Source organism: Neospora caninum, chromosome IX, assembly GCF_000208865.1.
Source record: "Neospora caninum Liverpool complete genome, chromosome IX".
Classification (NCBI taxonomy): domain Eukaryota; phylum Apicomplexa; class Conoidasida; order Eucoccidiorida; family Sarcocystidae; genus Neospora; species Neospora caninum.
Genome location: NC_018390.1, coordinates 2,230,983 through 2,257,126, shown reverse-complemented (window position 1 = coordinate 2,257,126; position 26,144 = coordinate 2,230,983). Strand labels below are relative to the sequence as shown.

General features: G+C 55.3%; 3 protein-coding genes and 1 non-coding gene across 4 annotated transcripts; 3 read left to right on the top strand and 1 right to left on the bottom strand.

Moving 5' to 3' along the window:
• Positions 1-2,998: 2,998 nt before the first annotated feature.
• Positions 2,999-5,410, top strand: NCLIV_041230 (hypothetical protein; the record flags this gene model as incomplete). The annotated part of the gene is made up of 1 exon (XM_003881032.1): positions 2,999-5,410. The coding sequence occupies one exon, from the start codon at positions 2,999-3,001 to the stop codon at positions 5,408-5,410; it is 2,412 nt and encodes an 803-aa protein (XP_003881081.1).
• Positions 5,411-11,272: 5,862 nt separating this feature from the next.
• Positions 11,273-18,651, top strand: NCLIV_041220 (hypothetical protein; the record flags this gene model as incomplete). Its single annotated transcript, XM_003881031.1, has 10 exons — positions 11,273-12,483; positions 13,037-13,458; positions 13,844-13,975; positions 15,230-15,330; positions 15,607-15,757; positions 16,028-16,113; positions 16,668-16,892; positions 17,636-17,732; positions 18,182-18,302; positions 18,624-18,651. The coding sequence occupies 10 exons, from the start codon at positions 11,273-11,275 to the stop codon at positions 18,649-18,651; spliced, it is 2,574 nt and encodes an 857-aa protein (XP_003881080.1).
• Positions 18,652-20,802: 2,151 nt separating this feature from the next.
• On the top strand, positions 20,803-20,873 carry NCLIV_t110002. The gene has a single exon. It is a non-coding gene; the product is annotated as a tRNA-Gly (tRNA).
• Positions 20,874-22,949: 2,076 nt separating this feature from the next.
• Positions 22,950-25,118, bottom strand: NCLIV_041210 (putative Ubiquinol-cytochrome c reductase complex 14 kDa protein; the record flags this gene model as incomplete). The annotated part of the gene is made up of 4 exons (XM_003881030.1): positions 22,950-23,173; positions 23,605-23,724; positions 24,006-24,155; positions 24,902-25,118. The coding sequence occupies 4 exons, from the start codon at positions 25,116-25,118 to the stop codon at positions 22,950-22,952; spliced, it is 711 nt and encodes a 236-aa protein (XP_003881079.1).
• Positions 25,119-26,144: the final 1,026 nt, after the last annotated feature.

The window sequence follows — 26,144 nt, the reverse complement described above, 5'->3', positions numbered from 1 at the left end:
ACGCAAGAGTTGTACGAAGCTGGACAGCGTTATTGGGGGATTTCGGAGATAGTGCCTGGGGCATGGGCTCGCCAGGTGTGATGGAAAAGGAGCTTTCCTTTTGGCGACAAAGACTGCAAGTCGTCGCATTTTGTCTTTGCTACCGCTCGAGTGTGCGTGCGCCTGGCTCCGTTCGACGAAACCAATTCCCCGGCGAAGCTCCTTATTTTCCCGGTCATAGCACCACTTCTTACGGCAAGCAACTGTGTACGGCACAACAAGATTGACTGGTTTCAGGCTGTGCCCGGACTATCTTCATGAGCGGTATTCGTCGAGGAGCGCCAAACTCGTGGTTTAGTGGGAGCGCGAGGTGACAGAACGCCAAGTAGCAGAACAGCGCCACATGCCCCAGTTTTCGGCACATCTTGGGCCGTTAAACTGACAGTTTCAAACATAATTTCTCGCTCAGAGGTATTTCGCTACCCCTCTATGATATGCAACTTCGGGTCATCCTGAGCCTTCTTGCGCCGCTTCTCTCTTCCGTCTGTAGGGGACATCTAGGTTTCGTCCACTCTCCATCTGCCTTACGAGAGCGCTTTTCGGAAATCCCGAGAGGCGGAACGCCGTTCGAACGCGCTCGTCTATGAATCGTGAACAGACAGGGCGACTCGCTCTCTCTTTATTCAGTTTCATTTTGTGCGTGTAGCACTTGGATAAGATTGAGACGGACAGCCAGGATGGACGTGCGGAGCGTCTAAAGGGAAGGCGTTCTGTGGTCTCTTACATGCTCATGCACTCCCCCGTCGACATTCGACGGCAAAGGCGTCACGAAGACTGCCTCCGACACTCGAGAAAAAATTTTCTTCCCCCCTCTTCTTCGCACGCCAGTCACACCACCGCGTACCCGGATCTTCCAAACTTGGCTAAAAAAGTGTTGGTGCCCCGTTTCTTTCCTCGCTCCCCACGTGCCATTCTCGGCGCTCCAACGTAACCCGCCTGTATTTGGAATGTGTACTGCGACGACACACACACAGGAACATATATACTCTTACGTATACGCCCCTACGTACACGGCACATTTATTCTGAGCTGGAAGACGAATCTTTATTAAGCGCCAGGTACATACATGCTAGTGTGCGTATGCTTGTGGGTAGTTGGTTGAATTGTGTCACGGGTTTCCGTCCTCGAGCCGCCAGCTCCAGCGATTCCATGTATGTGAAGCGGCTGCCCATGTGTTGGAAAGTTGCGGAGGTACGCCCCTCTGTTGCCGTTTCTCTTGAAAAGGAACTGCCATTTTTCGGTCAGTCAGACGCTTGTGGCGCAAACGGTTACTGACCACTTGCCATGGCTTATGCACCACGGACTATATTTCGCGACGATCGTATCGGGTGGCGTCACCGTTGTTTTCCGTCTATTGTTAGGTTTACGTACACACCTCTTCCTTGCGCTAAGCAAACATCCGGGCGAAAACGCGTGTTCTTGCGGCCATTAAACTGTCGAAATGCGAGAAGCGTTCGTGGGGGTGTTGACTCGCGCCGCAGTGAGGCGGGCTGCCGCGTGGGATGGTTTTTCCCCTGGGTACCTGCGCGGCTTGTAATGCATCTAAACGCAAAGCAAGTGCCCGTCCCTGCTCCGCATGTGTCTCTGGAAAACGGTTTCACGTTGCGACACAAAAATTTGTCACTTTTTGATGCCTTGTGTGTGGTCTTTTTTCTAAAAAGCTGCCGGGGAACTCGTTCCCGGATGTGTCTGCGCTGTCTTCACTTCCCGCGCTCCAGCGCGCTGGCTTTGCGTGTCGCGTTCCTCACGGCGTGTTCGTTGCGAAAAGACAGCCCTAGGTCCTTTTTTGCATTTCTCGAAATTGTTTTCGTCTCGCTCAAGTTTCCACCCCCAGGACGCATTCTTTTTCATCTGCGCTTGCCGTAGAAACAGGATGCAGAACGCTGGGGGCTCAGCGGATGCCGCCGTCCAGGTCATTTCTTCGCGATCGACCTCGACCGTTCTTTCCGCCGTCGTTGGTTCGTTTGTGAATGGAAACTCGCGCCTTCTTGCGTAACGGTCTTCCCCATTTTGGAGATTTGCCTGCGTTGCCTCCATTAACTAGTGTTTAGGCCTGGAAGATCCGGCTGCTACGGGCTGTGCCCAAAGGCAGCCGGGCTCAGCTACTACCTGTCGACGCAGCGTGTCAAGCTCGTGCGTCTCCTTTCTGCCGGAAGCGCTTAGAGCGTTGATTGCCTGTGCCCTGGTCTTTTTTTCGACGAAATAGTTGACCTTTTGACTGGTCCACGCGCAGCTCCTTCCGCAGGACTGCTAAATGCGTTTCAACGACAGTGCGCCGACTCGTGTTTGGACCGCGATGTTTCCCGTGAACCACAACTTGTGCAACGCAGCGTATGTAAAATGAAGCCACGGTGTTTTTCAGAGCGTATGTTTCGCCAGAACAGAAGCCTCACTTCTTTGTCACCGCTGGAAAAGGTGTCCGCAAATTGGATCGCAGCTTCTTCCCCTGCGATGCGTTTTTCATTCGTTTTAGTCATGTCCAACGTGACCCAGAACTCGCTCCAGCGACGGAATGTGTGGCGTAACTTTCCGCGTTTCTGTGTCTTCACATCGTGATTGCTGCTTAGGTTCCCCAACGCGTGGATCCCGACTTCCGGGCGCTGCGCTTTTTTTCGTTTTCTCGACAGATGGCGTTTGGTCTGCTTTCCTTCAATCCATTTGCTGTTGCAGATCCGTGCCACGGCCCTCGCGTTTTTGGTCCATGCGACCAGGGGTGGTTCTGGCCGCGCGTGTGACCCCCTCGTCCCCGCGGTTTCTCTCGCTTGAACCGTCCTGTCGCCATCTGCTGCCTGCATGATTCGCCGTGTCGCTCGTTCCCTTAAGTTGATCCAAACCCTTTGGCCGCGTGATCTCTCGGCGCTTGCCACGCGGAGTGTCTCGCCCCTACACTCCGCGTCGCCGTGGGTTCGGTTTTTTCTTGCCGCGCCTTCTCATCGTACGAGACGCCCCAGCCGAAGCCATGGCGAGTGTACCCGGTGTCCCCGTCGGGGCAGGGGAGATATCGGTCCCCGAGTCCTCGAGCTCCGCGTCCCTGTCTATCAAGGCAGAGGCCACGGATCTGTCCGGGCTCTGGCCTGTCGGCGTGTGCGTCATCCTCGTCGGAAGCTTTGCAGGAGCCGTAGGCGACATCCTGATCCGCCGCTCCTTCCTGCGCATGGGCGGGTGTCTCCGCCTCGGCAGCGTCGTAAAGAACCCCGGCTGGGTCTGGGGGATGCTTCTCACGGCTGTTTTGGACCCCATCAGCACTTTTGTAGCCCTCCTCTTTGCGCCAGCAACGATCGTCGCGCCCTTCGCTGGCATGCACATTTTCTGGGGCTGTTTGCTCGCGGTCGTCTACTTGAAGGAGCGCATGCGGCCGTGCGATGTCGCGGGGGCGGCGCTGATCATCCTGGGGATTACGCTCATCGTCATCTTCTCCGGGAAAGACCAGGTGATCTCCTCGGTACCGGATTTCGCGCACTACCTCCCTCTCCCTGGCGCAATCGCTTACATGTGCATCTTCAGCTCTGTCTCGCTCGTCGCCAGCCTCTTGTCGGCGGACAGCGCGATTGCGCGCCTCTTCCCGCCTGCGCGGTACCCCGGCCTCGGCGTGTCTGTTCAACGTATGGCCCTTTCCTGTGCATCGGGCATCGTGGGGGGAGCGACAAACATCGGGGCGAAGGCGCTCGTCATCGCCCTCACGGGCTTTTTCGCCCACCCCAAGGAGACTCTCTCGTCCTGGTCAACTTACCTCATTGTCTTTCTTGCTGCCTTCCTCGGCCTCTTCCAGCTGTACTACTTGAACATGGCGCTGCGCAAGTACGAGGCGAGCTACGTGGTTCCCATGATCAACTCGTTTTTGATCGCGTCCGGTTCGGTAGGCGGCATCCTCATCCTCCAGGAACACCCCGACAACTGGGCCGCCTTCTTCTGCGGGCTCGCCCTCGTGGTCTGCGGTGTCTTCGTCTTGTCGGGGAGCAAGGCGACGAGCGGCGGCGGGTCAGCTGGCCCCTCAGGGCCTTCCGGACCGCGCTTGCAGGCCTCGATCGCAGCAGGCGAGCTCGTGCGCCTTGCCAGCTTCATTTCCTTTGGCGACGGCAGCGCAGGAGACGCCTACGAGTCCAAGGACTCCAGGCGCCTGCCGGTGCATCTCGAATCCGGCGAGAGACGGGGTTTTTCCGGGGACCAGCGGAGCGTGTCCCTGAGAGAGTCCGCGGACCCGGGTAAAACGCGCTCGAGGAACGACAGAGGCGAGGCCGGAGCGGGGAAACCGGGACACAGCGGCATCGAGTGCTCACGCGAAGAGACACCCAGAAGAACTCAGTTCGCAGAGAGGACGCTGGAGGAGGTTGAGACGCGACGGGGACGAGCGGCGTCGCCGGACCGGGGAATCGCCGGAGCGAGACACCGAGACGAGGAAGAAGATCTCGAGTCTGCCGCGTTTGGTGCCGATGATGAAGAAGCGAGCGTCCCCGCGGCTCTCCGCAGAGATCAGCCGCTCGTTCAAGGGGCGGCTGTGGCGTCTTCGTCTGAGGAAGAAGACGGGATTGAGGCGAATACTGCGGCAAGCGCCAAGACCTCAGGCAGGAAGAAAGGAGATGCGAGGATAGATTCCGACGGTTTGCTCGTGCCGACCACGCGCTGTGGGTCGCCTCTTCGCCAGTGCAACCACGGCGACGTCTCGCCGACTTCCCTGCGAATCCTCCGTGGGGCGACGCGCGAGTGTTGTGCGGGGGCGCAGCAGGGATGTGGAGACGGAACGGCGCCGAACGAGGCGTCTAGACAGCCAGCCGAGAGGAGATGCAGAGAAAAGCCTGCGCCGGGCGGAGTAGCCACTTCCCCACTTCTTTCCAGTCGGTCCAGACATTCAAAGTGCCTGAAGCAAAGTGACGCAGCGGAGGCTCCATCTTCGACAGCTGCAGCGACGTGGGGCTGCCCAGCGAGGGGACGAAAAGATCGAGTCCAGGACGAAGTCGGGAGAGACCGGGGACCGGAAGATCGACAGCAGGTGGAGACAGGACGGCCGTCGTCGAGCACGAAGGATCTCGCTGGCCGGGGAAGTGTCTCCGGGGAAAGACTACCCGCATTCGCGTTGGACAGATTTCGAAGACACAATACAACGGAGACCGAAGGCTGTCACGGAAGAAAGGCACCGCCCAGCAATCCAGGGGGTGTTTATACAGATTTTGACGGAGACTGGAGAGCAGAGACCGCAAGTCGAGAGTGTTATGGTGGCTTTCGGGGAACGCAATCGCATGCTGGAGGCGGCGGAAGGAGGTTACGCTCTGCGTCTAGGAACGCCGAAAACCACTACGGTGTCGAGTCTGTGTCCTCTTTGACGCGAGGAAACAGTGGGAGATACACGCCAAGGGGAGGCGTCGCGCCGCGGTGAGGATTTTGGCAACAGAAAAAACAGGGACACCGCTCCCTTGCACGGCATGCAGAATTTCTGCATGCGTCCTCGCAGCGTTTTAGACTTGGAACCGTGGCATCGTAACTCAATTTTTCAAACGACTACATTGTGCGTTTTACATGTTACGTGCATGTGCATCAGCAGGGATCAGGAGAGAAGCGAGGGCCGGAGGAGGGCCCAGTGTCCCCGTGGAAAGCGGGCTCTTTTGGGGTCGAGGGATAACACGGATGTTGCAAGGGAAGACACACCGAGCACAAGACAGATGTGAATTTGAGATCATCTGAGGCCGGTTCGAACTGAAGCGAATTTCAGATTGCTCGCCGTGGTTTGGGAATAACTGCGGAGAAAGGGATTTGCGACGGCCTGCCTGGTGGGAAAGATACCTCAATGCATTCGAGTTTAGTTGTCCTGGGGAGGTTCTCTTGGAGAGAATTTTGGGGAAGGGACACGTCGATTCGGCCCTTTTTTCTCAGGGGCGGAAAAATGTGCTGTTTTAAAAGTGCGTTTTTCCGTGACCATCATGAGCCGATGTTCCTTTCACCGCTCTTCCATGTCTGTCTCCGCGTTTTTCCCCTTAGCGGGACAACCGAGAACACTTTGCTGAGTAGAGCAAGTCCGTCTCTCACAGGACTTCTCCCACGCGTCCATGTGTGTGTCAGCATCGCCCGGTAGGGTGAACTACCTTGAAGTTTTGCAGTTCTGTTCCGCGTGTCCACGTGTCGACGCACACAACACACCAGCTGTTTGGGCTGTGGTATCTTGTGCATTCGAAGAAAACACGTGAGCGGATTTTGATTTTTTCGGAAAGGAATCCGTTTAGTGTGAATGACTTAACTCCAACCCCTTCCCCCGCCGTTGCACGCTTTTCGCAACGAGGACTAACGGAGCGGGGCGCGCTGGCGGACAAAGAAATTCCGTCTCTGGGCTTTCTCTGTGCAGACAGGGGAGAGCTGAGAGGCAGTGCTGAAGAGCTGCACTGGAAGTCTGTTTAGACGCGAACCGCGATTCCCTCTGAGGATTGAACATGAAGACTTCGTTAAGCCTGGCTCTGTGGATCCCCGAGGGCTTTGAGTTTGAGCGATGAGGCGGATTCGTCACGTTTTGTGAACTCGACAGCGCAGTGTCGAGAGGCAACAGGGAGAAGGTGTGCGGATATGATTTTCTCGAGTTTTCGTACCGCTATTTGGTTTTTTCAGCATGGCAACAGAAACGCATTCATGCCCGTGACGTTGTGTCTGTCTGTAAGGATATTGCTGTCTCGCATGGACATGGAAGAGGATTTTTTCGTTCATGGAAAAGGGGAGGAATCGCGGCCATTAGGCTAGGGGAGCGGGTTGAACGAACCACAGAGCCAATTCGCGCGTAGCGGGGAAAGACAGGGACAGGCGTGCAATTGGGGTTTCGCGTGTGGAGGCTGCGGGAAAGAAGGCTGTTTGAATCCTGGTTCGTTGTGTGTGCGGTTTCGATCCAGAACAGCCCCATTCCAGCGCAGTCCAAGCGGCAAGAGGCATGTTGATTTTCGATTGGACTCCCGTCGTGGAGGAACGCGCATCTTGCCAGGACCGTCCGTGTTAGTGGCGCGGGAGCTGGGTTTCACTCTCATCCTGATGGTTTCAGAGAGCTGTCGCATCTTTGCTCGTGTGTCACGTCCTTTCTAGATAGCGTCCCTGTGAAGTTATTGTACCGTTGTTTCTGAAAGGCGAGGGATGGCGGAGTTACTCTTTTTCGCCTGTTTGATTCATTTTCAGAGCGGGCGCTATACACAGGATCCACAAACTTCCCGCGTCTCTGTGTACGTGGGCGAGACTCAAGGCGATTACATCCACGTGCAGTTCTTCGACTTTGTCGAGTCTCTTTTGAGTGCGTGCACACACACAAACACAGAGAACGCGCACCCGCGTCGATGATTTCTTGCACCTGCAGCCAGGGGCCGAGTCACGTTCAGATTCAGACCGTGAACGGAGGTTTTCTTCTGGAGGATGCAGCCTAAGACACTGGCATGGAAGCTCGTTGCGTTGCAACAAAATTCGTCAGTGGCCTGTTTGGAGGAGCATAGAGACCCTGACCCAGTGTGCTGGAGACGGCGAGCGTCTGAGAGAACGCGCTTGCAAAAAATGACGCATTTCTCCAGCAGTCTGCCACGCACGGAAACGCTTACTTTTTATTTCGTGCAGAAGCGCAAAGTAGCTGTACTGCAGGGAGTTCCATTTGGATCCAAGCAAGTCACTGCAATGCTAAGCTAGGTGCGACGGTAGCTCCGAGGGAGGAGTGAAACCGTCTCTTCCGCATGGTGTAGACGGATTACCTGATGTTTGCCCTACTGGAGCAACAGGTAGCGTTCATGCATGGATGCGCATTCATAAACTACGCAAGGGGTTCTTTCCTGATGTTCAGTCTTGTTTGGGGCCTGAGGAAACACGCGGGAAAACGGGAAGGAGTGCTTTACTAAAGTCTTCTTCGTCACTGCCGTGAGCGGCCAGCTGTACATACATTGAGTTCTTCAGCAAGTCACTTGGGTACCGTTGGATGTTCCCCGTTTTTTTTTCTAACGCGAAACCCCCACCATGGAAACAGAGCAGCTGTTTCCAAACACCACCATTTCTAAGTGGATAGTCGTTTCACATTCCTTGCACATGCTTCTCACCAGCCTAGAAGGGAACAATCGGCTCCAGGCAAACCTGCCACTATAAGGTATGGGATAACCTGGAGACGCACACGACGTTTCATTAACCAGCCCGACTCCATCAGTCAGTTAGGAGTTAAACCACGAAGAGAGACTGTAGCATGTTAACCCGCATCTCGGATCCACTTGTTAATGGTTGATACGAAGTCTGTGTTTTTACACAGGGTGTAAATGCCTGTAAGGGATCTGCGGTCGCTAGCACCACTGCGTGTCATCCTACGACGAAACGCATCTCTCCTACAGAACAAGAATTGAAAGCAAGACTTCTACCGACTCTTCCTTCTCGTGCTGCTGTGAAAACACACGCCAGTGGCATTGTGAGCCCGAGAACTTCCAGGCGTTGGACGACGGGGGAAGGGGGATCAGCTGGCCCTCGACAGGCTGAGATCTTTTACGTCTTCAAAAGTTAAAAAGAGGAAACATGAACCGGCTGCATGCCGGAACGAAGGCAATATGAGGTCTTGCGCTGTGATCCAGAAAAGGTGTCTTTCGGAAGAACTCGTGACACAAAGTGTCGAGACCCAAACGCCCCAGTCGCCACGTGCTGCCGTTGCAAACATTCTGTTCCTCTGCGCCACATGGAAATCAGAAGAGTCGAGGAAGAAGTGAGCTCGATGAAGCGCGAATGCCTTCCATGTGCAGATGCTGCCACAGTATCTTCTTGCAGAATTCGTGCAAACCAGACAGCCGGAAGGCCGTTCGAATAGTGCTCTTCACGTGTGACCCAAGCTCCGCAATGTGTACGCACAAGCGCCAAACGACAGCGCAATACAGCAGTGGCGAATAGGTGAGTTGTTCGCGGAATCTATGTATCTCTGTAGGAGGAACTAGGCTGTCGCTGAACGAAAAACTGTGGCGCATCCCATCACAAATAAATGCTCGGCCTCCATTCTCTCTCCCCACCACTAAGCCGTTTTGTCTCGCAATTCCTGCTAGGAACGCGTGCCAAGGCTTCCTAGCCATGTAGGGTCACGGTCCGCCGTCAACTTTGAGTTCCCGTGGCATGTCGCTGAGAGTGGAAAAGTTGAGCGAAAGATTTCGTTTTCTCCCCAATTTCCAAACACGAACTTGCACTTGGAGGCAGACGCTTTTCTCCAGGGTCTCTCCTTTCCTGTTTTCCACGAAAACCGTCGGAGGTTTGGCCCAGGCACAGTGTAGGGTCATGGGGTGCCGAGAGCCCGTGCGCGGATTGTTTTGAATGAGCGTACGTTCCGCGCTATTTATAGGATGAGCTTTCTTCTGGATCGTTCCTACAAAAACTTTCCTGTGCGACAACTTTCACTGCCAGTGGATTTCCCTGTATTTATCTCGACGATAATCGCTATTTCGCCAGTTTGCAACAGGTTTCTCTTTTCGCTGCCTTTCTTCACCTGTCTCCAGAGCAGCATGCAAACCGGTTTTTTTCAACTCAACGGTCGATGCGCCCAAAGGGTTCACCACCGTTCCTGAGGCAACCGTAGGTTTTTTGTTGCAGTTTGCTCTGTGTGTGCCTTTCGTTTCCACTTATCTTTCGCGCCGAGTCCCTTCCCTTGGGGCTGTAGACTACACGCCGACGGCCTAGCCGAAAACTCGCGAAGAAAGAGTGTCGCGTCGATGGTCCCTGCGCGTCAAGAAGCCGCTACTTTTTTCCCGTCGTCTCTAACCCTCTTGTTTGCTTTCTCGGTTTTCGGTCGTCTTGGCTCCAGGTTTTGTAGATTTTCCTCGTGGCGGTTTGCTGCCTCAAGCTCCTCGGCTACCGTCTGGCCGCTTGCTGCGCTCGACCGCTGAACAGGATCGAAAGCCCGGACGCGCCGAGGGTATTGTGAATTCGGAGGGATGGTTTTAAGCCAGGCCGTTTCGTGTTTTTCAAGGAAAAAACCGAGGAAGGGTTTTGCGTTGAACGCGGTGCACGATGGAGGATCTTCCTCGTGGATGCCGTGAAGGACCGTTCGGAGCATCAGTCTCGCTTTTTGTGGATTGACGTTTACGACGCGAAGATTAAAGGATCTTCATTGCTTTCTTTCTTCGTGGCTTTTTTTTTCGGGCACGCAAACCCTGATTCGAGAAGTGGATACCAGGACCGATACACCTGTACATCTCTATATGCGTCGATGCTTTGCCTACACGTGCGTGTGTGCTGGGTTTCGTGGTAACGCATCTGCCGACCCGTACCTAATCGACAATGCGCTCGCGTTTCTCTTTCTCCTCGTTTTTTCTTCGCGCTTTTGACCCATGACCCCACACTTGTAATTTCAGCACTCCGCAACATACCTCTCCAAGAATTTCATGTGCGCGGCCGTGTGGGATCGGACGCAGGATTGACACACGCGTTAGGAGCGCAATCGACGTACCCCCTCAGCGGGTTCGTCCCTATTTCCTCGGACTTCGTCCGCTTTCCTTTTTCCGCCTTGTTGTGCACTAAGCTCGTCTCTATCCCTGCTTCCATTTCCAGAGTTTCTCTCCGGTGTTCACGACGCGACCGCCGCTGCAGGTGAACAAGGGGGTAAACAGGAGAATCATCGGAGTGAAACAGCCGAGAAAGTGGAAGGCACATTGGTTCCTCGTGGCTGGGCCTCGTGTTTCTAAAAAAAAGACCTTTTCCTGCGCACTCGGACTCCGGCACCTGACATGCCAAAGGATGCGAAGGCGGCCGCTGTTTTCGCTAGGCGCTCCTTTCTCGCCGTTAACTTTCCTTGGTCTCGAGGAAACACCTACGGGTTTTTTCCCCGTCGTAACTCGTTTTTCGTGTCTCGCGTCGTTTTCAAGTTCCGATTCACGCTCGTGCGCTTCCAGGCACGAGAGAGCACCGAGGCGCTTTGCTGGCGTTTCACCTGAGGCGACTCGGCTGTCTCCGGTTCCCTTTCTGCTGCCTGCGCACCGTTGGACTCCAGGGATCGATCGGACCGCGCCTTTTCATAACTGTTTTTGTTCTGAGCGGGCTGCTAGAGAGCGCGCCGTCGAATTCTCGCGAATACGTCCGCTCAGCGGCGAAGCCTGATCGGCCCCCGTCCGCCGGAGGCTGGCTTCAGTCCCCTGGCCTCTGGGGGGTTTTGCGTGCCGAGTCTCCTTCTTTCCGAAAGGGACAGCCTCTTTTCTCGGAGTGCGTTTCCGCAACCTACAGGTCTGCCTACGCAGGTGGGCGGATTGCGTTTGCCAGCCGGAGCCGCCGTTCTTTAGGCATGGAAGGCAAGCGACAGGATGAAGCGGCCGCTCCGGAGAGCGCTCCCGCTCCCCGCGGGCCGGACCGGGAGAGATCCAGCCGTACGCCCTCCGTGTCGCCGGTTTGCCGTCCGGCGGAGAGCGTCAGTCACGGTTCAGTCGATGGTCTCAGCGCGACTTCAGGCGGCGGCAGCAGGCACGAGATGAAGAGACACTATCGTTCTCCAGGCCACTTGTTTGTCGCGATGCCAGACGGAACCCACGAGCCGACGCGTTCCGGCACCTCGCCTACCGCCGGTGATGACCGCCACGGGACTCGGGGGGCCAAGGCCGGTGCACAAAGCGACGGAGACCGTCTGCAGTCGCCCGCTGTCTCCGCGGCGAGGCCGCCCTTCCCTGCTCACCCGGCGTCCCGAGTAACTTTGAAGGGCGATGCGCCAGGCGATCTCCGCGCTCCCGGGTCCGAGAGCGACGGCAGCCCGCTTGGCCAGGAGGGACAGGACGGCGCGTGCAGTGACCGAAGGTTCCCCAGTCGCTGGCCGGAGGGGTCCGAGGCCTCAGACGCGCGGCGCGCGCCTCGGCGCTCGAGCGCCACCGTGCAGCCGCAGATGGCTCAGCTGTTCGACCTGACGACCCACAACCTCACAGACATCGTCGCCTTTTGCGACGACGGTTACGAGAGCTCGAGCAACGCCCAGGGCGAAGACTCGGGGACGGCGTCGGCGCCGAGACGGTACGAAACGCTGGTAATGGCAGATCCCAACGGGTGCGAGTTCGAGAGGACGGATACGGACGCCGCTGCGGCGAGTCTGGACGGGAAAGCTTCGCGGCCGCCGTCCTTGCCGTCGTCGCGTGTCGCTGTCGCGGCAACCTTGGAGAAGCGCCAAGCGAGGGCGGCGCTGTCGCCCGGCGGGCTCCGGCGGAGTTCCGCGGTCGTCGGCAGACCTGCGGGAGGCTACCCTCTGCCGCCGACCGCGGCGCGAAGCAACCGCGAGTTCGTCGGCCCCTCCGACTCTCTGACGTCAACTCGGCAGGGCTCCGTCTGGGGCAAGTACTCTTGTCCTTCGTTCAGGAGCTCCGCGACGGCCGCGGGCAAGGTCAGGGACGTGCACGTCGTCTACAAGCACCTGCAGCGACTGAAAAATCAGGGCCGAGCGAAAGCCAGGCCGCCCGTGCACGGGGACAACAGCTTTAAAGGCGTCGAACCGATCCGGATCTTCTGCGGGACGTGGTACGTGGGGACTGCGGGTTCGGCCGACGCAATCGGCAGCCGCGCACGCACACGAAACCGCCGGAAAACAGAGAGAAACAGCGGGGAGGTGGCCGTGTGACGATCGGAAGGACGGCAAAAAACAGTGGGTGTCCACCTGACGACGAAGTATGCGGATGGACGCGGGAGAGAGAGGGGCGGGGTGACTTGCGCTGTGCGTTTCGTTCTCTTCTCGGCATCCCGTTTCTCTGCCGCCCCGTTCGCTGGAGACGCGTCTTGCCTGAGACTTGCGGTCGAACTCTCAGTTGTTTTCTCAGTTCTGTCTCGCCTGTCCGTCCGACACCGCCCACGGGCAAGCCTTCGTCTTTTTGCCAGTCGCAGCGTGCGCCAAAACCGGATTTTTTTGCGTTCGCCCTGTCGTGGGGCGTGAGTCGCTTTTTCGGCGTTTGCCTCTCGCTCTCACGCTCCTGGGGTTTGTGTCGGGAAGTGTGAAACACGATCAGTCCCACCAGTGCATGCGTGCATGCGTGCGTTTTATCACTCGCTTTTGCACCTCTCGCGTCTGTGTTTCCAGGAACTCCGAGTACCAAGAGTTTCCGCAAGGGACGATGACTCCCGACGCGAGTCCGGACGCGCTGATGGCGACGAGCGTGCTGCCTGCACACCTCCCGGAGCGAGTTGTCGAGGAACTTTTGGACGACGAAGATGCCTGGGCGACTGGCGACGCTGACGCGTTCGACCAGTGGCCAGGGCGACCGCGGAGCGACACCGGAGACTCGGGAGACGTGCCCAAAAGGCAACAAGCTGAGGAGAGGAGCAGCTGGATCTCGACGCCTGGGGACCGTTCCTTCGAAGGCAGCCGCATGGTTGAGCGCAAAAGCCTCTTGAGGGCGAGTACGCTGAATCTCAAAGCTGTAAAAGAAGGGGAGCAACCGCTCATCGACTGGGTTCTCCCTGGATACGATGTGTACGTGATCACGCTTCAAGAGACGATTTGTAAGTTCCGCACGCGGCTCTCCCGCTCTGTGCGAATGAATGAGAACGCGAATCAGACACCCTCTTGCGGCGCAAACACGCAGTGTTCGGTTCGGTCCCAGCTCGCTGGTACGAATGTGTTAAGCCCCGCCGCCATGGCGTCCCGCGTCGGAGGATCTCTAAGACAGAAAACGCTCCGCACTGCTGCGGAAACACCCAGCCGGTGCGCCAAGTGGACTCGACCTTTTTCGTGTGCAGTTCCGGAGTCTCGTCTGTCAGGAGATCGTCAGCGGTTCGACTGTTTTCTCGTCGGCGCTTTGGCTTTGTCGTGCCTCGCCACCTTTTCTGCCTCTTCCCCGTGGACTGCGCGCGGCGCTTTGCGGATTTCTGTCCCTTTTCTCTGCAGCCGACAGCGTCTTTCACGCCATCATGACATACCTTTGCAACGTGAATGGGCGGCCGTACATCCGCATGCACGCCACTGAAGATAAGATTTCGGGCCTGGGAGACGGCGCCTGGACGCAGTTCAAAAGCACGAGTAAGACCAGGAGAGACGTGACTGGAGGGAGCGGTCTGGAGCTCCAGCGTGTGTCACACCGACCGTCGACACCGGAGGGCGCTTTTCGGTGCGGCGACGTTCGCGTCTCCAGTGTGTCAGCTGGGAGAGAATGAACACTGCGACAGAGCGATGCATGCATCCGAAAACAGGAGAAGGCTGACCCTGCGTCTGTCGCGATATGTGCGGCTGGTCCTTCGGTGGGAAGGCTGCGTCTGGGTGTTGCGGCGTGTGTCGAGTCGCCAAGACGTTTTTGAAAAAGGCGATCCCGTGCGCGTTCACCAAGCGCGACGGACGACGCTTTCGCTTCTGTCACGCGGTCGTCGAGACAATGGTTGTATTGTATACTCTGGCAAGAAACGTGGTTTTGCTGTGTTTCTTTTGCCTCGTGTTGAGATTTACGTAAAGACCCGAGCGAGCGTCAACGGCGGGTCGGGGAGCTAGCTCGAGTCGTTGCGTCCAGAGCGTCTTTCTCGGAGGCACAGTCCCGGGTGGATATGCGTCCAAGTACTTTCGGGTGCACAGGCGTCTTCAGGCAGCAGGCAGTTGTATGCCGACCAGGGCGTAGATTCGTTTCGTTCGGCGTCCTTCCGAAACGGAGCGAGGCTAAAGTTCCACGATTTTTTTATTTTCGGTGTCTTGCTGCTTGCCGCACGTGCGCTGTATCCGCAGGTATTGCAGCGTGGGCGCGTGAAGATTTGCTCCGGCCAAAAGGGCCGATCGAGTTCCTCTCCTCAAAGGCGATTCCGTTGAGTATGTCCGTTTGCATGCATGCATTTCTTCCGCGATCGTTGCCTTTTCGCTCCTTTTCGCGAGGACTGAGAAATGGGTTGTTTTCCTACGCTTCCTGCTTTGCTCTACTCTCTGTTTTGCTTTACCTGTCCGGTGGAGGACACACAGGTAGACGCGCGCAGGCCTCGTCGGTCCTCATGCAAACGCTCAAGCGCACAATGCTGCTTGTAGACATACGCGACTGTTCACACATTGAGCGGGGCCGGGGTGCGACTGTGTGTGGGCTCTGTCCAAGCAATCGAAAGGAGGAACCCGGCCGGTGCATGCGAAAGTTCACGTGTAGATATGGAGCGGACCAGACATCGGTGCACGAGCGTTGCGGCGCCGGTTGCGCAGTCCAACGTCGATTCATGGGGGGGGGGGGGGGGGACCGGCCCTGACAGCGTCGTTTCCTTCAGCGCTCTGCAGATGCGCGATCGCGGCTGCCGCTCCTTTCCTCCCCAGGCTTCTTCAATGGTTCCAAGGGCGCAGTCTCCCTCCTCATGCGAATTTGGGACCAGTTCACATGCTTTCTCGGCTGTCACATGCCCGCGACAACTACGGAGGTGCGTTGACTGCCGTTCCACCTTTCCCGTTCGTCTTCTAGAAACCACTGTTCATCGAAACGGAGGGCAGAAAACGTACGTCCGCATGCTAGCTGTGCCGTTCGGTGTACGCATTCCTTCGTCTCTCTTGTGTCGGCGCGTGGAAGGTGCACGCGAGACAGCACATCCCCGAGTGTCTGCACGACTCTTCAGGCTTTTCTGTGAAGGTACAGTGTCCCTGAACGTTCCGTCCCACTTCTTTTCCGCCTCCCTTCGTGGCCTGTCGCGTTTTTCCAGGACCGTATCAGGGCGCGTTCGTGGATCGTCGAGAGGCTGTGCGAGCTCTACAGCGGAGTGCCTCGGACGACGTTGGACGGCGTCTTCCATCACGTTGTGTGGATGGGAGATTTCAATTTCCGAACTCGAAACGTTTCAGCAGCCAAGGCTGGTGAGTGGACAGACGTGGGCTCTTCTTCGTGTGTAAGCCGGGGCAGCGGCCGCGTTTCTGCCAGGCTCTCTAGCGGTGTTTGTGAAGCTCGTCTCGGCATTTCCTCTTTCCAGCTCATCGGTCGCCGCACGAGCTCGCGGATAGGCACAAGGCGGCATGATTCTTGTGGGGGAGAGAGTCGTTCCAGGTCGGGTGTTTTTGTGTTTGCATCTCGCGAACATCTCGTGCGAGACCGCGGGCACTACAACGGTCTGTGTTCTGAATTTGCAGTGGAACTTCTCGATTCGGGAAACCTGCAGACGCTGCTGGAGTATGACGAATGCCACGGCGCGCAGTGCGACGACCTACGGAGACAGGTGAGCAATTCGTTCCGCGGATTGCTTCTCTCGACCGGAGAAAAGTGGTTTCAAAGTGTCTTAGGTGTTGCGCCGGCGTGAAAGCGTGCGATGTGAGACGCCACACAGGGTGCCCGCGGCAGAGACATGCAGTATCCAGGCTTGCAGAAGAGTGTGCGTCGCTCGTTCGACGGTCTCAGAAAACATCGCGCCCGAAAACGAACGCCGGTTCCACGGCGCTAACGCTCACAAGACCGAAGACGCTTGTGCCTGGCTCTGGGTTCTCGTTTCGCGTGGTATTTCCCCTCGCCTTTGTGAAGCATCCCGTATATATCTCCATGCAAAATATTGACCCCGTAGAAATACGCATGCATGAATGGTTATGCATGGTCCCTTAGAGCGTAGGTGTGCCCATGTATGCGCGTGTTTGCACGCGCGCACAGTTCGCGCAGGTTGGTAAATGGCGATGGTCTGCGTTTTTAAGTTGATTTTCGCTTTTCGGGCGGACGCGCGCGAGCGCGAGATTTTCGTTGGAATTCGCTCGCATCTGCGCGACGCCTCTGTGTGCGTACCAGTGCATTATTGAGTTTGGGAATTTGACGCATGCGCGTTTCTTGTGTGTTTCGCTCGCCGCCAAGGGTTTCGAGGAGAGCCCGGTGACGTTCCCTCCCACGTACAAGAAGGTGGACGGTCGGCCGCCGGTCGACTTCTCTGATCCGCACTGGGCCGCGAAGGAGTACCAGACGAAATTCACGGTGAAGTGGTACAAGGGTGGGCGTCAGGAAGATCGCATCCCCTCGGTAGGTGAAAAAGCAAAACAGGGACGTGGGGGCTCCGCGGATGCCAGAAACAGCGCGCCTCAGCTGAGATTGAAAGCCCGTAGTGCCGAGTGTATCTTGATTCTTGCACCGGTGAGCAGTTGAAACATGGCACGTGTCAAACGAACGCAGCCGCCTGCAGGTTGCCTTGACGAGGATGACCCGTATCAGTGATTTGAGAAGAGAGGAAGATCAGTGCTCCGTGTATTCTCGCTTTACGGATGGTTTCGAATTCCACTCGGGACGGGTACCGCGCACTTGCTGAGAACGCTGCGCTGATCAATGGCCCTCTCTGGTTGGGAGACAACGGTCGGGAGTGGACACGAATTGCTCGCGTCTCTTCATTCAATCCTGAGCGCATGTGCACCCGTTCGGATCTGCGGTAAAACCAATGCAATTCAAAACACGTCAATGATTTACCTTACTGGGTGGATCCCGACACTGGTGTGCGAAAGGGACAGAAGTTCAGCGGTTCCCGAGGACTTGCGTCTTTTTGTATTGCATATTTAACCTGTTGTCAGCACGAATACGTATGACGCGGGAGAGAAGTAGAAAAGGTGTGCTGCGTCGCCGAGACCATTGCAAAAAGGATGCGGTCGCGAGAAACAAGTGGACGGCACCGTTGAATTCTCGCCCGGTTGCGCCTCTAGAATCAAGCAGGTGCATGACGACGGAACAGCGTTTCTTTGTGCTGAGAGTTTGGTTTATCGGCTATTTGCATGCAGTGGACCGACCGAGTGTTCAAGTGGTCCATTCCGGAAGTGGCGTCGCTTCTCCGTTTGGAGACCAACAATTATTTTGCTGCAATGCCCTCGCGACCGAGTAAGCAAACGTTGCACCCGTATCTTTGGGGTGGTAAACGCGCGTGTGGTTACTGGCCGCGGCCTTGCAGGGGTAGAAGCGGAGGAATCTCTTCTCCAATGGGAAGTTCCGGTGGGGGACTGCTGCTGGGCATCAGATATGTAGCTCACAGTGGAAATGTGTCGTGCACCCTTCTAGGAACCTTGCCTGACACCGAAGCTGACGATGGGATACCTTGACGGGGATAAACTGAGGCTGAACGTAGAAAAATTGATAGCTTCCATACGTACATAAGTAATCACATACTAGTAGTCGTACCCTGTAGCAGTACGGCAAATATGCAGATACGTATGTGACGTGGACAACGCTATGAATCGTGGAAATCGGTACTTGCTTGCCACGCGGACTGGAGTCGGAACCGATACGTTTTTTTTTGGTTTCATCGTATGGTTCTTTCTGTTTTTTTTCAGACAGCTTCTTGAATGCGAGTGACCACAGCCCTGTAGGCACTGGGCTCGATATGTTCCCTCTCGACTTCAATTACGCCTTGCCTTCAGTGATGAATATTGCGAATCCGGACACAACTTCCACGTAAGCTACCAGAGCAGACTTGACTCTCCCCCTTGTGGTTGGACCACCGACAATCAAATCCGTGTATGGCAACGAAAAACCAAAGTTATAAGATGAATTTAGATTTAGGGCACACACTCTCGGGTATGACAAATACTGTCCAACAGCGCGTTTTTGATGGCGTTGCTTTTGGCACTGCAGGACGTGCTAGAAAATCCCGTTTCCGTTCGATAGTTGTAGAGGGACTTGCGGTCGTCCTCGGCATACACTCTCTTGTTGTTCTAGGGAATATGTATTTCGTCTTACCGGGAAAGCTTTTTCTTCCTTGTGTGTGTTATCTAGAAAAGCGACTGGGAAACTGGCCCAGTGATGAAGGTCAAACAACAGTCGTCGCTTGGGCAGCCTGCCTTGTACCGATTCACGGCGGCACTTTTGCCGTCCATACCCACGCTTTTCGGAAGCTCGGTGGATATGCTGCTGTCTTTGCTGCTCGGATGGCGAAGGCACATTCCGCTCATTTCGTCTGTCAGTCGGCACGTTTGAAGATCGACGCGGTCCGCAAGAAGTGACAGGGACCGGAAACCCTCTAGGACTCTCTCTCACTCTTTTTTGTTTTCTGTGGGCGCTCCGATACCGCAGTGGTGCAGTGCAGTGCATGCACGCCACCGCCGTTTGTCAATGAATAAAGACGTGATGCCGCCAAGGAGATTAAAGGTGCAAATGTTACAATTGGTAGCGTTCTGCAGTCAGAAACCCAAGGAGGTCGTTCCCCTTTGTTCGTCCTCATTGGGTTGGTACGCTGCCGTTCTTCGTTCCGTGCCTCATGTTGGCGTGTTCAAAAGTCGGTCACGTGTGGTTGATTGCCGCCACACGCCGGTTTCTTCCAAGGAAGGAAGCAGAAAATGCAGCCGCGATTCGACGTGCCTTTTTCGGTATGTCGTATCTCTGTCCGTGTCACAGAAAGCGTGACGGTGGATTACCTACGGTAGTCGCCGCACATCCTGCAACTGTGTTGAAGCCGAGAAGCGAAACCCGAACGATGATCATTCATGTTCCGGAGGTGGACACTGTGAGCGCGAGTGCTCACGGATATGCTCCAAAGTGTGCGCGGGAGCTGTACCATCTGCCTCGCCACGCGGCTGTTGGAGTCCTGGGGCACAGATCTTTGTTTCCGACTGGCAATAAAAAGATGTAGCAGCTGGTGCGCCTCTTGGGAGACGCGCCTCCGTCGGCTCCAGAACACTGCATGAGAATATTGAGTCGATGCAGTTAGACAGTGTAGGAATTACGACAAATTTCTCTCGGATTAGAGACGCGGTGTTGGAGTGGATGCTGGTGTCAATGAACGACCAGAGCAGCGGGTGTTCTCACTCGTTTGTCTTTCCCGCGACAGGGATGTGTCTAGGGCTCCTGTAGACGAAAGCGTCAGGCTCCAGTTCAGTTCCGCAGAAGAAAGGCTCAGTGTTTTTCCGGACTTCCTCGTGCCGACCAGAAAGCCTGCGATAACTATATGGAATCAGAACTGATTATGGGTTTCGGCGGATCTCACTTAGATAGAGAAATACAGCTTCTGTGCACCGAGAAGACACACGCTGCGCACAAGGTACCAGCGAACGCGTGCACTGGCAAATTCAACGACTCTGGCTGAACGAATATGAGTTGGTGGTACCACGTGCCGGGCACTGGAACACTGGTGTTGCCCGTTTTTTTTGAATCCTTATGCGGACTGACCCTCGTCAACTCAACGGTTGGTGTCTCTGCGGTGATTACCCGGGGTTACCCAGATAAGACACTTTGCGCAAGTAATACATGAAGATGGAACGCCACAAAGGTGTCGATGCATGGATGCTTGCAGCCACTGCATCAGATTTCGAATTTGTGGACGCGCAGTATCGGGAAAGGAAGACGAGCAAGTACAGTGGAGTGGATCCGCAAAAAGAAGTTCTGTTCTTATCGCAAACCGCGAGAGCTTCCGGGCATTCTATTGGATATATGCGTGCTGTCTAGCGTGGAATCGTGATCTCCGACCTTGCAAACAACAACGACTAACCCGCACTTGATTCTTTCAAAGATGAAACTAACGGAACTGGACTCTCAACGCTGAATCACCACGTCGGGGTCTGCATGGTCGGCAAAAGCCTGGCGCACTGGTTTCTCACGCACTTTACAGCCCTTCGCAGTCTGCTCAAGAGTCACCTCGATGTGTCTACCTAATTCTGCATCAACGAATGTGTACGCCACGCGAAAGTATCCCTCTAAGACACTGGTGATATTGCTGCTCGGTGGGCATTGCACGAGCCTCGCACAGTTACATCTGCGCCGTGCCCGAAGTAGCCAACCACAGGGACTGAGCGTGGTGTTTGTGCGGATGTGAAATCTACCACCTTAACATGGACGCCTGACATAATGGACATCCAGTGAAAAAAGGTCGTAGCATCCTCAATGGACAGGGAATCAGACAACTTGCGCAAAGAGAGAACGGAACTTGTGGCATCGCAAAGAAGAACGACAAGTACACCAAGCGTTTGTGGTCTAGTGGTAGAATACCTCGTTGCCATCGAGGTGACCCGGGTTCGATTCCCGGCAAACGCACTTTTTTCACGTGATGTTTACTTTTTCAGTTTTGGATTTCTTTTCCCTTCGGGGGCGAGAGACATGAACGTTTCTTTCAAGAAAGATGCGTTACATTTTGCGTTCGTAGCCCCTGCGAGTATGCCCTCGGTAACTTGCTGGGAGACCCGTGCTCTTGCACCCCGACGACACTACACACTATTTAGATATTCTTTTTCCTTCAGTGGAGCAGAGAACGCTTTTCGAACAAGCACAACGGTTCTGCATCTGCTGACCATGATGGACAGGAGGCGTAGGCATCTACGTTTCCGTCCTGGCCCGTTTTAAATACGCTGGCACACGGGGCACCAGAACTAGCATGCGACCTTTAACTAGGAGCCTGTCATGACGTGGCACATACTCCTCACTGCGGCCCCTCTCACGCCAGGGGAGGAGCACCGAATACTGAAAAACACTCTTTCCTCCAATGTATGCACATTCTGTCGAACCTGCATTTTGTGGTGGAGTGTCGAAGCACGAGAAGCTACCTTTCCTCAAAAATAACGTCGGTTCTGGTCCCCGACTGCTGCTATCGAGCGTACAAGCCTCTCTATCTTCCTGTATGTGGCCGACAAAAGCCTTAGCACACACACGATGCTACGTGATTAATTCCGTTGAAGCGTCGTTCCCCTCGTTATGCAGGAGGATCACAAGCAGCGACCACAGGCGCCTTTGCGAGACTCGCGCGGGCCGACTCGAGTCGCGCGTAACGTCCTACCGTAACGCAGCTATCTGGTGCATTCAACGAAGCGCTCTTGTTTCCCTGATCTGGTCGATGTTCACCGCAACAGAAACCGGGAAATGGCTACGCAGGAGAATGGATGTACGACATATGTGGCAGTCGTGGGCCGTACCGCTTCGGTAGAGCCGCCTCGATCACCTTCGGACCTCTCCACGAAAAAACGGCGCGCTCGGGTTATGGTAAACACGCCGTGGAATCTTAATGCAGACCCTCCTGCTTCTAGGCGATCTTTGGGAACGTACAAAGCTCGCACGCCAATCGCGTAACGACTCGGCAGCGGTCTCCCCGTCTACGTACGGCACGTCCCGTGGACTGTTTGAGTGCGCCGTCCTCATATCGCTTTTTGAGGATGCTTCGCCACCGCGCGGTTCTCTTTTCTGCTGCACAGCCTGCTTGAAGAAACCGCCCAGGGCTGCACACCTATCGATACGTTGGGCCAGCCGTCACGTCTCACAGAGTGAGAAACGCGCTGCACTCCAGAAAATTTCTTCTTCCTTCCGCTGCGAGGAGCTACAACCCCGAGGGTATTACGAATTCGCTATTCATCTACAGCGTGTCACCACAAAAGAACACATATTGATGAATATCTACACGGCGAGAAAGTGCCGACTCCACTATATTCGGCGGGTGGGAACAACCGTTAGCAGTGTAAGCTGAGATCCTCCTTCTTGTGGCTGGCCGCCGTTTGAAAGACGCTTGTTATTTCCGCACGGCGTACTGTTTTTCCTTCGAACACTGTGATCCACGTCGAAGTCGTGGCAGATCAGCAGACCCCTGACCGGAGCCGAACGTCAAACAGCTGCCTCTTAGCGACAGACCAGAAAAGTCGGGGAGACTGAGAAATATATGCACGCATGGAAACTTGCCTGCTGGAATTTCAGTGTACGCATCCCCGTTTCATTGAGTTACAAAGAAAACGTGCACGCCGGCATGCGAATGAAAGGATGGACACACACAGTGAATCGTGAAGGGTGTCGAAGCACAAGGACACAGAGCAACCCGATAAAAAAGTAGCGACAGCCCAGTTCATCAAAGATGAAACAGCGGCTCGTCTTCATGTTGTCTCATGGAAGGCTATATTCACATATTTGTGGAGGTAGTGAGAGCTAGGCAGCTAGTGCCAGGTGTAACCACACACACGTATTCACACCCCTTCCCGTCTCTTCTCCCGGGCATAGAGTAGCGGGACGTGCTTACGGAAGCACAGACCGTCGTACGCACGCATCTACTCAGCAACATCCCTCCTCGCACCCGTGCTTCCCTTTCTGCCTTGGACTGTTCTCCCATGCTGCTCCGTTCGGCCTTCCGCTTTCCGTTTAGTTCTCGGACCCCAGTGCGGTCACTTCCTGTCTCTGTTTCATCGCTTCTTCAAGTCTCTTCTCTGCAAGGGTAGCGAGCCGCGCGCGAGCGGCCGCAGCGGCGCGGGTTGAGAAATGCTTTCCGCCGGTTTGCATGGGGCTGCCTCCTGCCCCGTACAAGTTCGGCAGAGCGAGGAGGAAATGCTCGCCGGGCTCTTTGTCTCCGAAACCAGTGACGCCACCTGAGTGTTTTGAGGAGACAGCGCAGCAAAGACCCACCGAAAACGTGCACGCAGGAAAGTAGGAAGACCGCATTCCTGCGTGCTGAGAGAGTCCACGAGGAGCGGGAGGAATTGACGCACGACAACGGGAATAAGCAGGGAAACAAAAGCCCCATCGTTTGCTCGTTCGCTCTTTTGCCAATGCTACAACACGCATGCGTTACGCTCCCAACAAGCTGCTGAGGGCCATATTGAATCCTCGTCAGTCGCTGCGCGCCAGCACATGGGCGTGCCGAGCAAAACGGGGAAACACCGCACCTCCTTCAAACTCCCTGCGCGCATCTGCCCCGTGGAAAGAAAACAAAAGCAGAAACAACAGCAGACTCCAACCCTTCGCGTTCACGGCCCCTCGTCTTCGTATTGACCATCCTTCTTTCCACCGGCGCACTTACCGGAATACCAAACGCCTTCCCACATGTGGTAGCCGAGCAATTCTTCCTCTTCTTGCAGCTGGAACTTTGCCTCCTCAACGTACGGGGCCATGTAGGGGATGAAAGGATCGTAGTTTTGTTCTGCATCGAGAAGGCAAAACGCGGAACCAAACACTTCCGTTTCATACAAATCCGAAAGCAGCCCTCTGTGTCGGCCTCGGACACCCACGGCCGTCTCCCATCCGCGGCGAGGAGAAGGCCCAGACACGAAAAGGAGAGAAAGGGAAGCTGTGTGTGGCAAGAAAAAACGCACTGGAGGCTGACGTCTGCTCTTCACAGTGGGAAGCAGACGAGCAGAGAGAAGGAAGAAAACTCCTGCGACAAACACTCCGAAAGGACGCGACAAAGGAACAAGATCGTACCATGGACAGGGAGGTACATGCGGAGGTGATTCAGGTACACTCCGCGCATAAGCCGACGGAAGCGAGCGGCCTGGATATCGGGGGGGAGGAGCTCCAAGGCGCGAGCGAAAACCGGTTCTTTGTCGCTGTAGAGATCGTCGTACATCAAACCTGTAGAAACACGGGGCCGAGAAGCAGAGGACACGGGACAAATAAGAGTACCTTCTCTGTCCGCTACTGCCCTCATCTCCTTTGGTCCCTGACATTGTCTCGCAGCGCGTGTTGCGGACCTTTCTCTCTACGTTGTAAGTCCCTTATACATTTCCTTCCCTCTACTGCAGATATGCTCCTGCGCACTCTGCATTTTTTAATCCTTCAAAAATCAAAAAGAGAGCCCCCATAACGGGAATGTGCACGGGAAAGCCTCCCCCAGAGGGCCGTTTTTCGCGGTTTTGATGAAATGGACTTCGCCGTGCCAAGCCTGTCTTTACTTTTCGCTTCTCATTTCCAGTCGTCGCCTACGCCCCCCTTTCGTTCCCGCTGAGCGTCTCTCTCCCACTCCATCCCTCTTAATTCCCCACCCGCCCGCTCGAATCATCTCTTTCCTTCACTCCATGCATCACATACAGAGACAAACACAGAACGCACAAACACACATAAATAGATATACATATTCCATATATATATATATATATATATATGTCGTTATTACAACCACCTAAGAAACTACAGAAATGCCGGTGTATCAATCTCGATCTGTGCAGGGAGTCTTGATGGGAGTAAATCATGCGCCGCATAGGCACACAAACCCTCCGCAGAGTTACTCTGTCCACGAGGCATATTCAGTATCGTAGGTACTCTAATGTCTTTGTTTATTCGATTTTCTACCGGCGTGGACACAGCTTTTTTTTGCGTACCATGATCGCGAAGGTACTTGGCCATAACCGCGAGGTTCCACCGATCCAACGGTCCCCGGAAAAATTTGAACCAAACGGGCATGAGCGCGGAGGAGAGGGCGCGGCGCACTTTCCCCTTGGTCGGAGGAGAAGGGACATACTGGACCGGGCTATTCCCCGTGATTTTGTTTGAGTACGAGGCAAAGAGCTTGCCGATTTCTCTGTGGAACTGCGCCATCTTTACTCCAGATGGCAACGCATGAACCAAGAAAAAACAACGGGGATCGAGAGGGGCGGAGATGGAAAATCACACAAAGAGAAGAGCGGCTGTGACGTGTAAAGAACAACAGCAGTTCCTTGCCGCTTCTTACTGCGGACCGGCCGCGTTGCGGAGGGGGCGGAAAACAGATAATGGAGACGACACGGGTGAAAGCAGGAAATGCTTCAACAGCACTACTTAAATACATGCACGATATGCATGTACAGATGTAATTTTGTGGAGAGTACGCGAAGATCGAGAAGCAGAGTTGCGGAACCGTAAACGTCGTCGGCAGAGGGTTGGCCACAGGTCAAGGGCGAGAAAGGCAACGAGAAGGCGCAGCTCTTTCTCCTCGCTTGTGAACGGAAAGAGAGAGGAGTTCCTTTTTCGGAGGGACGTAATCTTGACAGGACGGGTGCCGGGGGAACAGGCGATGCACGAGAGATCTCCGGGGCGACGAAGGCAAGAGGCAAACAGCGAGGACGCGGCAACGAAGATTGGACATTGGACAGAAATGGCGTTTCTACCCCCTACTCGCTCTTCAGTGTGTTTTTGTTCGATGGAAGTTTGGGGCGTGAAGAACGCAGAAAAAAGTCAGTCACGAGTTCGAGGAATCAGCAACCGAGGGTTTTGCGCCTTCGCAACTCGATTTGGCTCTACCGGAAAAAGAGGGGACACAAATGCGAAAGTCGGCGCGAAGAGTCGAAGAAAAAGGGACATCGGCACCACAGAAAAACCACGCCTCGCTTTTCTTTTCCCAGGAAGCTGTCACGCTGGACACATCCGTACTTAGCGAAAAAACCCTTTCACCACTCGTGTATGTCCTACATCCGTCTCTGCCACACGCAACGTGCTCCGTATATACACCGGAGAGCTTCTTGTCAAGCGGTGATTCCCGCTGCTCAATCCTTGAGGCCGTCTCAGAAAAGTTCTCCTCTACTTCCAAACGAATGCCCACTTTTTGCATCTTTTTCTGAATATAGCCACAAGGATGTGGAAGTTCTG